Below are 15,565 nucleotides of genomic sequence, written 5' to 3'. Positions count from 1 at the left end.
TTATAATGAATTAATTTATCCCTGGGGTGGAGGAGAGAAAGGAGTGTTCTCTGTTATGGTACAAGAGGAGCAGCTGACCAAGGTTGTGAACGTTTGTGAACATTCTTCCTATTCTCCATTGTGATGTGCCCTTGCATAGTGCTGGTGCAATTCAATAGGACTTAGCATTGCGCGCAGGGAAAGAAAAACAGTCAGTGCATGGAATCTAGATGCAGGGCTTCCACCTCCCCACCAGGTGCTGTTTTTATACCACGTAAGGACTCATCTGAGTGAAGACTGGAAAAATGGAGTCAGGATAGTGAGCACCAGGGTTAAGATGGAAAGACAGACAGTGGGTGGGTGGGTGACGAAGGAGAGAAAAGGCCAGATTGAAGCTACAGGAGTTTTAAAAAAAAACCACACACAGAGAAGACCTAAAATACAAGAGAGAACCAAGAAGAAATCAGAAAAGGAGAGGCAGAAAATCCATCCTGCAAGGGACAGCACCTCTGCTTCCAGAAATGCATCGGCAAGTGGCAGGAATCTGTAGGGAAGCGCAGCTTACCTGACTGAAGGTAAGAGATCGTGAGCAAGTGAATTTGCTATAGGTTTTTAATTCCAAACACTGATGGAAAGTGAGAAATAAAGGCGAGAGAGCAGAGGTTTTCTCTGTAAAACAATGACAAATAAAATCTGGAAGCAATTTAGCGCCATAAGAAATACAACAGCCGTCCTCCCTTCATGTATTTTGTCTCAAATACCTTCAGTGTTTTCCCGGTCTCTTTTCTTCTTCTTCTTTCTGGAAGCAGAGCTTCCTGTGACTGACAAAAGGTGCTGTCCCTCGCAGGATGGATTTTCTGCCTCTCCTTTTCTGATTTCTTCTTGGTTCTCTCTTATATTTTAGGTCTTCTCTGTGTGTGGTTTTTTTTTTAAAACTCCTGTAGCTTCAATCTGGCCTTTTCTCTCCTTCGTCACCCACCCACCCACTGTCTGTCTTTCCATCTTAACCCTGGTGCTCACTATCCTGACTCCATTTTTCCAGTCTCCACTCAGATGAGTCCTTACGTGGTATAAAAACAGCACCTGGTGGGGAGGTGGAAGCCCTGCATCTAGATTCCATGCACTGACTGTTTTTCTTTCCCTGCGCGCAATGCTAAGTCCTATTGAATTGCACCAGCACTATGCAAGGGCACATCACAATGGAGAATAGGAAGAATGTTCACAAACGTTCACAACCTTGGTCAGCTGCTCCTCTTGTACCATAACAGAGAACACTCCTTTCTCTCCTCCACCCCAGGGATAAATTAATTCATTATAAATCATTCCAGTTTTGGGGTACAGTTTTTCTTTAACAAGTGCTAGAATGGAACATCAAACCTGTATGAAAACAAACCTCACTGGCCAATCAGGATTTCCCAGTGATCTGAGAGCTACACTAGCCATGCTTCATAATACTGGAAAATCTTGGTTGCTAACTGATTGGCAAAGAAATAACCAATCTTAACAGGAAGAGTCCCTTTCCTGATTTTTGTCCAAGTAACCCTGTGCCTAAGATTTATTTGGCTTTTAAAATATACAGTATGTTCCCTTGCTGTTACAGCAAGCAGCACACAGCTATGAAATACAGGGGCCTGTCGTGTTATACACAAACTGTCGTGCTGTAATTTGTTAGGTATGTTTCATTGCAGGACATTTTTTCACTCAGCACTCCATGAAGAGATTGGAATTAGAAAGTTAAATCACCCCTACAAGTATAATGCTAGAGGAAATGTCGCATGCTGAAATTATACAATGGAATTATGTGATCCAGTGAAAGACTGTGAAGTTTCCTAATGCCATAGTGACCAACACTTCCCTTATTCCTAACCTCACAGTCAAGTGAGCTGTAGCTCACGAAAGCTTATGCTCAAATAAATTGGTTAGTCTCTAAGGTGCCACAAGTACTCCTTTTCTTTTTACAATCATTTTAGTGAATCTGTGTTTAATATCTAGGTACTTCTGTGAAGATGTAGATTTTAACCTGAGAACAAATAGCAGTGGCCTTCTCATCTGCCGCTTTAACAACTTCAGTCTCATGAAGAAACACATCCAGGTGGGAGGGCAAAAGGACTTTGCCATTAAACCAAAAATCATGGTGAGTTTTGCATGTTTGAAAACGAGCTATGTGCAGGAGACAAAACTGGTACTTTGCCATTGTTTCCATGAAGGTCAAGATTTGGATGTTTACTTAGTGTGTCAGAGAAAGTCTGTTCTGTGTTTGAACAGCGTCTAGTGCTATGGCTGGACCTGCTATGTACTATCTCAATGCAAGTAGTAATAAATATTAATAATTTCTCTATCACTAGCAGTAATCCTGGGAGTCTGTCACAACTCCTCCATTATAATGGAGACACCAAGAACAAACTGGAATTTGAAAGCTGATTAAATAATTACTAGTTAATTCACGGATTTCTTTGGCTGAGTAAGGCTTGAATTAGGAACTCTCAAATCTAAATTCTAATCCGAAGTGGATAAATTTTTCTAAACTCAAGATTAAAGGTTTTCTAAATTCATGTGGGATAGATAAATATATGTAGTCATTTCCAGTCTCTAGTGGTTTATGGTGATCTTCAGTCATTGCTGTTGTTGATAAGAAGAAACATATTACACAGGCTTTGAAATTTCAAAGTACTCTGGAAATCCACCTGCAGACTCTGGCTATTGCAGAATGTGCTGCTTGCTACTAAATGGTGTTTCATGCACAGTTCGTTTTACCTGTGCTCGATGAACTGTATCAGCTTTCAGATGAGGTATAATTCAAGGTGTTTGGTTTGAATCTTGAAATCCTATCTTGGTCTGGTTTCCTGACTCCTTTAAACTCTCTCTTGCTACTGTTCATACCTAGTCCTGTAGTTCAGATCAGATGGGACACTGACGCTAACTCCCCCCAGATTTGAATGCTTAGGGGGTAGTGGCTAATTATTCTCTGTGCATCCAACAGAGTTGGAACTAGTTGACTAATTGTACTGTGTGACATTCTGTATATAAAGTCTTTTGCCTAATGGGCCATAAGGGGAGAGTTGAATCTATGAGGTTGTGTGGGTGGTGTAGGGTGAATGAGGGGCATTGTAGTAAATAGTGTTGCTTTTGAATTTAAATTATTTGTATTTTTATTTTCTGTCCTTATGCATTGAGATATTCACAAACGTGCTTAACAATCAAAGAACAAAAAAATCACAGTTTCTGCTATTTCCATGTGGTACCACTGGGTTGCATGTTCTAGGGTTTTGCAGCTTATTTACCAAGTGGGAATTACAGTAACATAGCCACAAGAAGGCAAACTGTACATTCAGTGAAGATACAACCTACAGAGTGTTGACTGAAAGAGGTTCCATCATTTTCATTGTAGGTATCAGAGAGCGTGGCCCCAATAATACCTCTTCAGTATGTCTGTGCCCCAGACAGTGAACACACACTGCTGGCAGCCCCAGCTCAGTTCCTTCTGGAGAAATTCCTTCAGCATGCAACATACAAACTCTTTCCAAAGGCCATCCATAACTTCAAGAACCCTGTACTGGCCATTGACTGCTACCTGAACATTGGACCTGAGGTACAAAATAATTCTAGGGGGAAATGGGCTCTCTAGCAAATACAAATTGTTGTATTTCTTACTTCTAATTTTTTAAAACTTTCTTTTTGTATGATGACTCCTTACAATCATCGGGGTGGGTATTGAACCCAGGACTTTGATTTAAAACCATGACTCTCTATTACTCAAACTAAAGGGCTAATTCTATTAGCTTAGAAGGAGTAGCAGCAAACCTCTTATGTTGCCTGGAAAATTGGGAGTGTGGGGTCCGAAGATCCATACTGTGCTAATAGATTAAGAAATTTCAAGGCCAGAAGGGACCGTTGTGATAATCTAGAGTGACCTCCTGTATAAGAGAGGCCATAGAATTTCCCCAAAATAATTCCTAGAGCATTATTTATTTTATTTTATTTTTTAAAGTCCAGCCTTGATTTAAAAGTTTTCAGTGATGGAGAATCCACTGCAGCCTTTGGCAAATTGTTCCAGTGGTTAATTACTCTCACTATTAAAAATGTATGCCTCATTTACAGTCCGAATTTGTCTAGCTTCAGCTTCCAGCCATTGGAACATGTACCTTTCTCTGCTAGACTGAAGAGTCCATTTTTAAATATGTGTTTCCCATGTAGGTACTTAGAGACTGTAATCAAGATATCCCTTAACCTTCTCGTTGTTGAGCAAAATAGATGGAGTTCCTTGAGTCTACCACTATAAGGGAGGATTTCTAATCCATTAATCGTTCTTGTGGCTCTTCTCTGAACCCTCTCCAGTTTATCAACGTCTTTCTTGAATTGTGGGCACCAGAAGTAGACACAGTATTCCAGCAATGGTCACGACAATGCCAAATACAGAGGTGAAATAACCTCTCTACTTCTATTCGAGATTCCCCTGTTAATGCATCCAAGGATTGTATTAGCCTTTTTGACCAGAGCATCACGCTGGGAGCTCATGTACAGCTGATTATCCACTATGACCCCAAATCTTTTTCAGTCACTGCTTCCCAGGATAGAGTCCCTCTCCCCCCCGCCCCCCCATCATGTAGGTATGGCCTACATTCCCTGTTCCTAGATATATACATTTAGCCACATTAAAACACACATTGTTTGCTTGTGCCCAGCTGACCAAATAATCCAAATTGCTCTGTATCAACTCTCTTTATTATTTACCACTCCCCCAGTTTTTATGTCAACTGCAAACATTATCAGTGATGACTTTTTTTTCCAGGTCATTGATAAAAATGTAAATAGTTTAGGGCAGTGGTTCTCAAACTTTAACAACCCAAGGACCCCCATTTTGATTTAAAATTTTTTGCAGACCCCCAGTTCAACCCCAGGCCCCGTCCCCCCTTCCTGCCCCCACTCTATTCCTGCCCCTCCTCTTCCCTGCCTCTTTCCACTCCCTCCCCCGAGTGCATCCCATCCCCGCTTCTCCCCCTCCCTCCCAGTGCCTCCTGCATGTCGCTGAACAGCTGTTCTTCTTCGAGTGCTTGCTCATGTATATTCCAGTAGGTGTGTGCGCATGCCACGTGCATGATCGTCAGAAGGTTTTATCCTAGCAGTACCCATTGGGTCGGCTGTGGAGCCCTCTGAAGTGGCGCCCTCATGGCGATGTAGATAGTCCCCTGCTGACCCACCGCCTGCTCAATTCCTTGTTACCGCCAGTGATCGTCATTGGAACAACTTGTCTCTTGCTTTAGCAAGTGCTTTCCTAGTGTTTTTTTCCTGTACATAGTTGTTACTCACTCACTAACTACTATGAGAACGATTAAGTTTAAGTTGGGAGGTTCCCCCTCCCTCAGCTAAGATTTTCCCCACCTGGGGCATGCTGCAGCCTCAGGGGTTCAAGCCATGTGATAGGTCTGGTAAGCCTATGCCCAAAGGGGATCCACACGCTGCTTGTCTGAAGTGCCTGGGAGAGGGATATTTGCAGGACAGATGTAGTATTTGCAGAGGCTTCAAGCCCAGAACCAAAAGACAGAGAGACTATCATTTGAAATTCCTTTTAATGGAGTCCGCTCTCCTGCCTCAACTGGCACAAGAGGCAGCACCAGCCTCGGTGAGGGGCACCAAGGAAGGACTTGCATAAGGAGCATGGGCACTGGTCCCTGGTGCGGAAGGCAGGCTTATCAGTGCAACACCCATCACAATCCCTGGGGCTGCATAAAAAGAAAAAGGCAGAGAGGGGACCGTTCCTCCACCAAGAAAAGCACACAGGACACCAGTATGGTGCGTCCCATGCTGGGACACCAAATCAGTCCTGACACGGTCGACTCCGGCCTCGAGAGGAGGTCCATCGAGTCTGGTGTCGGTGGACTCCCCAGTCCGGAAGGTGTTGGAGGAGGACCTGGACCTTCCCTCCACACCAGATGCTTCCGAGGCAGCATGGAACTTGATGGCCATGATGGCACAGTCCTCCACTTTGCATTCCCAGGCACTGGTTCAGGTGCAGACACCACGTGGGGCACCGACGGCGGCACCACCTATGTGGCACAAGGGCAAGAGCACCATGATGCGGCGCCGTTCCCCATCGCCTCGGTACCGCTTCCCAGCATTCTCGGGGTCCACTCCTCCCTGGTCGGGCTTGGACTATTCCTCTGAGTCAGAGGTGGAGTCATTTGTGTCCTGACACAGCCAGTACCACTCAAGATCCCGGCACTGGTCTTCGCACCATAGAGCGGAGAATCCCTCAGTACCAATGGTATCCTGGCCACCCCAGTGGCAGGGCCAAGCACAATGGCCCTTTTGGACACCTTGGACCTATCACCAGGCTCAAGGGCATAGTTCCAGGGCGGCATCAGTAGTTTCCGTTGCCTGTGGTGCCCCTCTCCCCCCGCCCCGCAATGTTGGTCGCCCCCGACACTTCCAGGGCTCCTGAGGACCCACCTCGGGGTCCACACCCTGGGCATCCCGGATCGGGTGCATTGTCAGAGCCACTAACGCCTGCAGCTCCCAGTCGCAGCAGGGGTGGATGTCCCTGAGCATGTCACCAGGGAACCAGAGGAGCAGAAAGACCCTGTCCCACCTCGAGCCTCATCTTCTTCCTCAACAGACGAGGCAGTAGCTGGCACTACTACATCCCTCCCGGCAATGGACGTAAAAGCCCACCAGGGCCTTCTTAGGAGGGTGGCCCAGAACCTCAACATGTAAACTGTGGAGGTTGTGGAGGACTAAGACCCAATAGTCAACGGAGGGGCAGAAACAACAGAAAGCGTCCTCTACAGTCCTTCTCCGGCCAGGGCTCCTCCAAGCAGTCCCTCGGCTCAAAGCCAAACTTTTGAAAGTGCGCCCAAGGACGGAGCACCAGCCCAAGTCTCAGATCCTTTCCCTCCCTTTGTGAATCGTCTGTCCCACTTCTCCCATGCCTAGGCCCAGATTACTTCAGATCGCTGGGTCCTGAGCATGGTGGGGGTGGGATATTCTATCCAGTTCTGTGCTCTACCACGCACCTTCCCTGTCCCTATTCAGAGACCCCTCACGAGCAACTCTTTCTACAGGGGTGATATAGGAGGTTCCTCAGGACTTCAGGGGCAGGGGATTCTGTTCCCAATATTTCCTCATCCCTAAGGCCAAAGAGGGGCTCAGGCCTATCCTGGATCTGCGAAACCTCAACATATTTATAAGAAAATTGAAGTTTCATATGATCTCTCTGGCCACTATCATTCCTTCTCTGGATCTGGGGGACTGGTATGCTGCCCTTGACCTCAAGGATGTGTACTTCCATTATGAATTATTCCAGTGCACAGATGATTCCTGAGTGTTGTGGTCAGCAGCCAACACTATCAGTTCACTGTGCTCCCGTTCGGGCTTTCAATGGCCCCTTGTGTGTTCACAAAGTGCATAGCAGTTGTAGCAGCCTTCCTCAGCGAAGGCAGGGTACAGGTTTTTCCGTACCTGGATGACTGGCTCATCAGGGGCAATTCTTGAGTACAATTGCAAGAGCACGTGGCATTGGCACATGCCACTTTCAGGAGGCTAGGGCTCATTCTGAACAGGCCCAAGTCTACCCTAGCCCCAACCCAAAAAATAGAATTTATTGGGGCTCTCCTGGACTCCACTCGAGCGAGAGCTTCCCTGCCGAAGTCCCGGTTCCAAAGCATCAGAGAGCCTCTGCCAGTTTCCTTAAAATTACAGCCAGAAACTGCATGAAGCTCTGGGACATATGGTGGCCTGCACGTACATAGTACAACACACCAGATTGCTCCTTTGCCCCCTCCAGGCTTGGTTGGCGAGGGTATACAGACCCAGCCGGGACCCTCTGGACAGACTCGTTACCCTCCCACCCCGATTCTCAAGTCCCCTAAGCTGGTGGCTACAACCTTGGGTGGTCTGTGCTGGAGTACCCTTTGCTAAGCCTCAGCCCTCACTGTTGCTGGTCATGGACACATCAGAGATGGGCTGGGGAATACACTTGGGCAGTATCAGAACTCAAGGCCTGTGGTCACTAGAACTATCGTTGCATATCAACGTCAGGGAGCTGAGAGCCATTCGACTGGCTTGCCAGACGTTCCAGGCCCATCTTCAGGGCAAGTGTGTCTCAGTGATGATGGACAACACCACAGTGATGTTCTATATAAACAAACAGGGTGATGCTCGCTCCTCTCCCCTGTGCCTGGAAGCTCTCCAACTGTGGGACTTCTGTGTCGCACGCTCCATCCAGCTACAGGCCTCATATCTGCTGGGAGCAGAGAACTAACTAGCGGACCACCTCAGCCACTCGTTCAGTACTCACGAGTGGTCACTCAGAGCGGGCATTGCCCTTTCGATCTTCCAGAGGTGGGGCTATCCCTACGTGGACCTGTTCATGACACAGAGCAACAGAAAGTGTCAGCTGTTCAGCTCCTTTCAGAACCACAGCCAAGGCTCCAGAGCGGATGCTTTTCACCTACTGTGGACGGGTCACCTGCTATATGCGTTCCCGCCTTTCCCCCTCATACACAAGGTCCTCCTCAAGGTTCGGCAGGACAGGGCTTCAGTGATCCTCATAGCACCAGCGTCGCCCCAACAGCACTGGTTCACCACGCTGCTGAACCTATCAGTGGACAGGCCAGTAGCCCTTCCTATGCTCCCGGACCTCATCACACAGGACCACAGTCAACTACAGCACCCCAACCTGGAGTCCCTCCACCTCATGGTGTGGAAACTCCATGGCTCAACTAGCTTGAACTGCAGTGCTCGGGACCTGTTAGGGAAGTCCTACTGGGGAGCAGGAAACCCTCCACTCGCACAACATACCTGGCAAAGTGGAAGCATTTCTCCATTTGGTCCCTACAGAAACATATTTCAGCAAGCCCCTATTCCCGTTGTGCTAGACTACCTTCTCTACCTGAAACAACAGGGGTTGGCAGTATCATCTTTTAAGGTGCACCTGGCTGCCATCTTGGCCTTCCACCTAGCTGTGGTGGGTAGGTCGGTCTTTGGACATCCCATGGTTGGTCATTTTCTCAAGGGCTTGGATAGGCTTTATCCGCAGATGTGGCAGCCCGTTCCCCAGTGGGATCTCAACCTGGTTCTCTCCAGACTTATGCGGTCCCTCTTTGAGCCCATGGCAACCTGCCCCATATGCTACCTGTCCTAGAAGGTGTTTTTTTCCGGTGGCCATAACCTCAGCCAGATGAGTCTCTGAACTCAGAGCGCTGACTTCCGAGCCCCCCTACATGGGTCTTTATAAAGACAAGGTGCAGCTATGCCCTCACCCAGAGTTCCTACCCAAGGTAGTCTCCCACTTCCATGTAAAGTCTCCCACTTCCATTATTTCTAGTGGTATTCTTTCCTAAACCTCATGCCAGCAACAGATAGCAAGTACTCCATTCTCTGGATGTCAGGCATGCCCTAGCCTTCTCCATTGAACGCACACAGCCATTTCGTAAGTCACCACAACTCTTTATTGCAATCGCTGAAAGGATGAAAGGGCTTTCCATCTCATCTCCATGCATTTCGTTGTGGATCGCATCCTGAATCAGAACGTGCTATGACTTGGCTAAGATTCCAGCCCTGACACTGATGGCGCACTCCACAAGAGTGCAGGCTTCTTCCCCGCATTCCATACGCCAGTCCCTATTCAGGACATATGCAAGGCAACAACATGGTCTTCCATCCACACCTTCATGCTGCACTATGCCATCACTCAACAAGCGAGAGATGATGTGGCCTTCAGCAGGGCAGTACCTCAGTCAGCAACTTGGTGAACTCCGACCCTTCCTCCATAGAAACTGCTTGGGAGTCACCTCTTGGAATGGACATGAGCAAGCATTTGAAGACGAAAAAATGGTTACTATCTCATTACTGTTGTTCTTCGAGATGTGTTGCTCATATCCATTCCAAATCCCGCCCGCCTCCCCTATGTCGGAGTATTCCGACAAGAAGGAACTGAGCAGGTGGCGAGTCGGCAGGGGACCATATACACCGCCATGAAGGTGCCACTCCAGGGGGCTCCATAGCTGACCCGATGGGTACCGCGAGGGTAGAACCTTCCAACGACCGTGCACGTGGCACGCGCGCACACACACCTATTGGAATTGACATGAGTGACACATGTCGAAGAACAAGAGTTACAAGATGGTAAGTAACCATTTTTTCCCCTGCGTGCAGGAGGTGCTGGGAGAGAGGGGGAGGAGTTGATCAGTGGGGCCCACGGACTTCCTGGAGTACTCTCACAGACCCCCAGCAATCTGTGGACCCCGGTTTGAGAAACGCTGGTTTAGGGCCAAGAACCAATCCCTCCAGGACCCCACTAGAAACACACCCGGTCAATGATGATTCCCTGTTTACATGTACAATACATTTGAGACCTATCAGTTATCCAGTTTTTAATTCATTTAATGTGCGCCACTATAATTTTATATTATAATTTTTTTTCCAAAATGTCATGTAGTACCAAGTCAAATGACTTACAGAACTCTAAATATATTACATTAACACTATTACCTTTATCAACAAACCTGTGATCTCATAAAAAAAAATCAAGTTAATTTGACAGGATATATTTTCCATAAACCCATGTTGATTGGCATTAATTGGATTACTCTCCTTTAATTCTTTATTAATCAAGTCCCATATGAGCCACTCTGTTATCTTGCCTGGGAATGATGTCAGTCTGACAGTTCTATAATTATCTGAGTCATCCCATTTACCCTCTTTACATATTGGCACAACATTAACTTTCTTCTAGTCTTCTGGAATTTCCCTGATGTTCCAAGACTCATTGAAAACCATTATTAGCAGTCCAGCAAGCTCCTCAGACAGATTTTGTAAAACTTTTGGATGCAAGTTATCTTGATCTCATGATTTAACAATGTTTAACTTTAGTAGATACTGTTTAGCATCTTCCTGAGATACTAGTGAAATGGGAAGAGTGTTGTTATATGATATGACTACATCATCTCTTTTATCCCAAAGACAGAATAGAAGTATTTATTGAACACTTCTGCCTTTTCTGCATTATTATTGATGATTTTACCATTCCCATCTAGTAGTAGACTCATACCATTGTTAAGATTCTTTATGTTCCTGATATACTTTAAACAATCTTATTGTCCATAATTCTGCTGGCCATAGATTTCTGCTTATGTCTGTTTGCTTCCCCTATCAATTTTCTACAATTCCTAGATTCTGGTTTATATTCATTACTATCAACTTTCCCTTTCTTTCATATATATATATATATATTTATTTTTAACAGCGGCCTTCACTTCCCCGTAAGCTAGGTCTGTTTTTTAAACAGTACAGCTGTTTCTCCTCAATTGTGGGATTGTGGCTTTTTGGGCTTCTAGTAACTTGTTCTTAAACAAGTCCCAATTATCATTTCACATTTTTCTGAATAAATTCTTTCTCTCAGCTGATTTGGCTCATAATTGTGTTCAGCTTTGTGAAACTGGCCCTTTCAAAGTACCAAGTATATATAGATCACTGGTCTGGACTTTATTCTGTTTGCACAATATAAATGTGATTAAGTCATGATCACTTGTACCTAAGCTGCCATTAATTTTTAGTTCTGTGATCAGATCCTCTTCATCTGTCAAGACAAGGCCTAATATAGAATTTCCTCGTGTTGGATGCAACACTTTTTGAGTTATGAGATTCTCATCCATAATGTTTAGAAAGTCCAGCATATAATACTCAAATTGAAGTTCCCATGATCACACAGTTTTTTTCCATACACATTATAGATAGGTGTGTAATGGAGCAGACATCCTGTTCCCTAGTGTGATTTGGTGGTTTGAGGCAACTAATGTCCCGTCTTATGCTTTGCCTGTTAGGATATTGATCCATAAGCATTCAAGATCATGTTCTTCCGAGTTATCAGTGACTTGGAAACAGGTAATACCATTTTTGATAGTGCCACACTGTATTCCCATTTGCCCACTTGATACTCCCTAAATAGGTTAGAACCATTGATTTTAACATTCCAATCATAGGAATCATCCCACCAAGTTTAAATAATACCAACTAGATTGAATTTATGCTAATAAGTGAGCAATTCCAGCTCCTTTTGTTTATTACCCTGGCTCCTAGCATTGATGTAGCGCAGGGGTTCTCAAACTGGGGGTGGGGACCCCTCAGGGGGTCATGGGGGGTCGCAAGCTATCAGCCTCCACCCTAAACCCCACTTTGCCTCCAGCATCTATAATGGTGTTAAAATATTAAAAAGTGTTTTTAATTTATAGGTGGGGGGGTTGCACGCAGAGGCTTGCTATGTGAAAGGGGTCACCAGTACAAAAGTTTGAGAATCCCTGGTGTAGAGGCTATCGAAGTGTTTCTTCTCTTCGTGTCCTTTCGTTTCTTGATTGATTTTTGTTCTCAGTATCTGGATTTTGTGCTCACTGAGTGTTCATGTCATCCCTCTTCTCTCCCTCCCTCCCTCCCTCCCTCCCCCAGCTTTTGTTATTAGGTTAAGATAGTCATCCTTAATCTTTTTGTAATCTATCACATATAATAATGTAAGAATTTGTCTGTAGTGAAAGCCCTTATTCTTGGGTGCCTGTTTGCCATTTAGCTATCTATACAGACCCTGATATTCATCCATATACTTTTTAAGACATGCATCCCCCAAATCTTTACTACTTTTTGTCATGTGTTTCTGATTCACATTTGTTGCAACTTTGTTCTTGCTTAGCTAGTTTCTGATATTACACTGCTGCACTAGCCTGATTGCTCACTCCAACAAAGCACGGTGTAATTATCCTCCTCTTTAATGTACCCCTCTCTACACCACCTTTGCATTTTCCTTCTTAATAGGATATACTTCAAATGCCATGTCATTGGAACAAATGAAATGATATTACAATCACTGTATGATTATTACACAAGCACAGACCACAGAGGTTTAGATCAAGTCAACAAAGTAATGGAGAAGCATGGGGTTAAATTAGACTACAGTGGGCCCATTCAGGAGGGTGAATCTATTTGCTAGTGTTCAGATGAGTCTGATGCAATAGTTTTTAATCTCACCTTAGCTGCAGGCATCACTTTTCTTCTGGAAATCATCCCATCAGAAGATTTAGTATCAGAAGATCATCCCACCTAGGATTGAATGCCAGTGCTAGTCTATGCACCATTTTATTTGCATTGCAGATGAATCTTTTGAATTAAAATACAGAAAAATCCTATTACCGTATAAAGCTTTTTTAGTAAAGGGAAGGGATTAAAAGGAGAGAATGAGTAAGATTCACAGCAGAGATTTTCTGGCTAGGAACTTGAAAAGGTAACAAATGAGCTAAGGACTTTCTGTGACTGTAATTAGACTTCAGTCAGGAAGATTGCCTAATAGAACCCCCAAATGTGCAAACTGTATCCAAGTTTGTGGATATTTTTGTTTTTTTAAACTCACATCAAATAACTCTGGCCTCTTGTAGTTATTTTATGTTCAACCTCCATATTAGGTCCCTCTGGGGTGTTTTCTTAAAACAAAACATATTTTCTGTTTTGCTTTTTGGTTTCAGGTGGCAATCTGCTATGTCAGCTCCCGCCCACACTCCATCAATGTCAACTGTGAGGGGGTGTATTTCAGTGGACTCCTGTTGTATCTCTGTGACTCTTTCGTAGGTGCAGACCTTCTTAAGAAGTTCAAATTCCTGAAAGGTAATAATTTCTCCTGTTGCATTCAGTACAAAGTAATGGCTCACAAGCAAAATGAAATATAGAGGAAGAAATGAATCCCTACATTTCTCCATCTTCATAATCAGTGCTCGTGTTGCTCCAACAAGGAATGCGTTCTGTTTGCTCTTTCGATTTGTGTAGAGCTCCCACCATCTTAATAGCAAGGCTATAGTGAAGAAAAGCCTTGATAAATAGCATTAACAGTGGCATCAAATGGAAATAGGTATGGTATATGTGGAATTCAGTCAGTGCAGCATGCAGCACTAACATATGATTTGGAAATAGAGTTCAGAACATAGACATTGCCATAATGGATGGGACAAGCAGTTCATCCATTCCAAAACTGCCTTTGATGATAGTGAATATCCAGTGCTCTGAATAAGGTGCAAGAAATCCTGCAGTGAACAATAACAGAGTAACCTGCTCATTGAGGAAGTTTCTTCCTCCCTCTGTTAGTGGTTGTCTTATGCCCCAATACTGAGGGGTTTTACTACTAATTTTGTGTAAAAGAGGGGGGGAAAAAACCTGGTCTAATGCAATTGTGGATGATGATGATGTCCATAGAAAGTCTCACTTTTCTAACCTGTTGGCCTCAGTGATATCTTGCAGCAATGAGTTCTGAGGGCTAAATGTGCATTATGTAGAAAAGTATTTCCTTTCATCAGTTATTAATGTATTGCCTTTCAGTTTCATTGAATGTGCACTTGTTCTTGGGTTATGAGAGAGAGTGACAAGGAGGGTTTGACTCCTCCCCCCCCCAATAAAATTCATTATTTTAAGTACCTCATTTTATTCATTTCTAAACAGTCCCACTCTTTTCAGTCTCTCCTCATTTGGATGTCTTTCCATGCCTTTAAACATTTTCATTGCCTACTCTCTGCATACCTTCTATTTCTGCTATATTCCTGTGAGACCAGAACTGAACCACAGGATTACAGGTGAGGTGTACCATCAATTCATATGGTATATTTTCAGTGGCTGGATTGTGCCTCCTAGATTTGAGCACAAAAAGGATACTTAGCATGCAGCTTTACCCCTCAAAGTATTATTTCCTGTCCCGTTCTTTTATATCCTGATTTTTTTTATTTTTTTTTTGTATTTTTAAGCAGTGATCTTTATTGACCTGTCCACAATGACATGCAGGTCTCTCTTCCTGAGTGATCACAGTTTAACTCAGAACCCAGTAATGTGTATAAGTAGGTTAAATTTGCTTTTGTCAGCATTGAATTTCCTCTCTCATCATGCTGCCACTGCACCTAGCTTTGTTTAGTCTCCTCTGAAGTTCCTAACAGGTTTCTCTATTGTTGATTCACCTCAGTAATTTTGCATCGTCTGCACATTTTGTGACTTTTCTTTAAGAATGGCAGTCATGTGGTGTGTGTTTGTTTTTGCTAAGGCTGGATAGCATCTACCATGTCATGGGCATGACAAGAAACAATATCAAACAGCACCAATCTTGGGGCATCCCCTTGTTAGCCTCTTGCTATTTCAAAAATAAAACATTTGTTCCTAATCTATTGTCTTTCTCTTAGTCATTACTTAATCCGTGACAGTACTTTGCCTCTCAGCACATGACTATTTAGTTTCCTTAACAGCCTTTTGTGTGGGACTTTAGGAAAGGCTTTTTGAAAGTCCAGGTTAATCATCATAACCCATATTTACATCAGCAAATTGTCCACTATTCTAAAATCATTGCCAGGTTGTATACAGGCCCAGCCACTTAGAAAAGGGCATACTTTAATTTTTTGAGTGGGGTGAGGGAGGAAGCAAATCCCAGGAGTTCTGACTATGGAGTGGATGAATGGGTGACCCACACTTGCATGAGTGGAAACCTTTGCTGAGTCATGGACTCACGTTTGTAAGGGGCCTAGCACAGGGTATATAGTTACATTGCAAAAGAAAAAAAAGTTCTTAACTTGAGTTAAAA

The 15,565-nt window shown here is 44.3% G+C and overlaps 1 protein-coding gene across 4 annotated transcripts in view; it reads left to right on the top strand.

The window, feature by feature from the left end:
• Positions 1 to 15,565, top strand: part of GREB1L (GREB1 like retinoic acid receptor coactivator) — a 221,783-nt gene that overhangs the window by 202,492 nt on the left and 3,726 nt on the right. For all 4 annotated transcript variants that reach the window (XM_073331425.2, XM_073331423.2, XM_073331426.2 and 1 more), the window contains 3 exons: positions 1,972 to 2,113; positions 3,368 to 3,568; positions 13,482 to 13,620. In XM_073331425.2, the coding sequence (XP_073187526.2) occupies positions 1,972 to 2,113; positions 3,368 to 3,568; positions 13,482 to 13,620 (482 nt within the window). The remainder of the gene's footprint in view (positions 1 to 1,971; positions 2,114 to 3,367; positions 3,569 to 13,481; positions 13,621 to 15,565) is intronic.

Source organism: Lepidochelys kempii, chromosome 2 (assembly GCF_965140285.1).
Source record: "Lepidochelys kempii isolate rLepKem1 chromosome 2, rLepKem1.hap1, whole genome shotgun sequence".
In the NCBI taxonomy this organism is placed as follows: Eukaryota; Metazoa; Chordata; order Testudines; family Cheloniidae; genus Lepidochelys; species Lepidochelys kempii.
The sequence above is the reverse complement of the archived record's forward strand: the minus strand, read 5'-3'. Positions and strand labels throughout refer to the sequence as shown.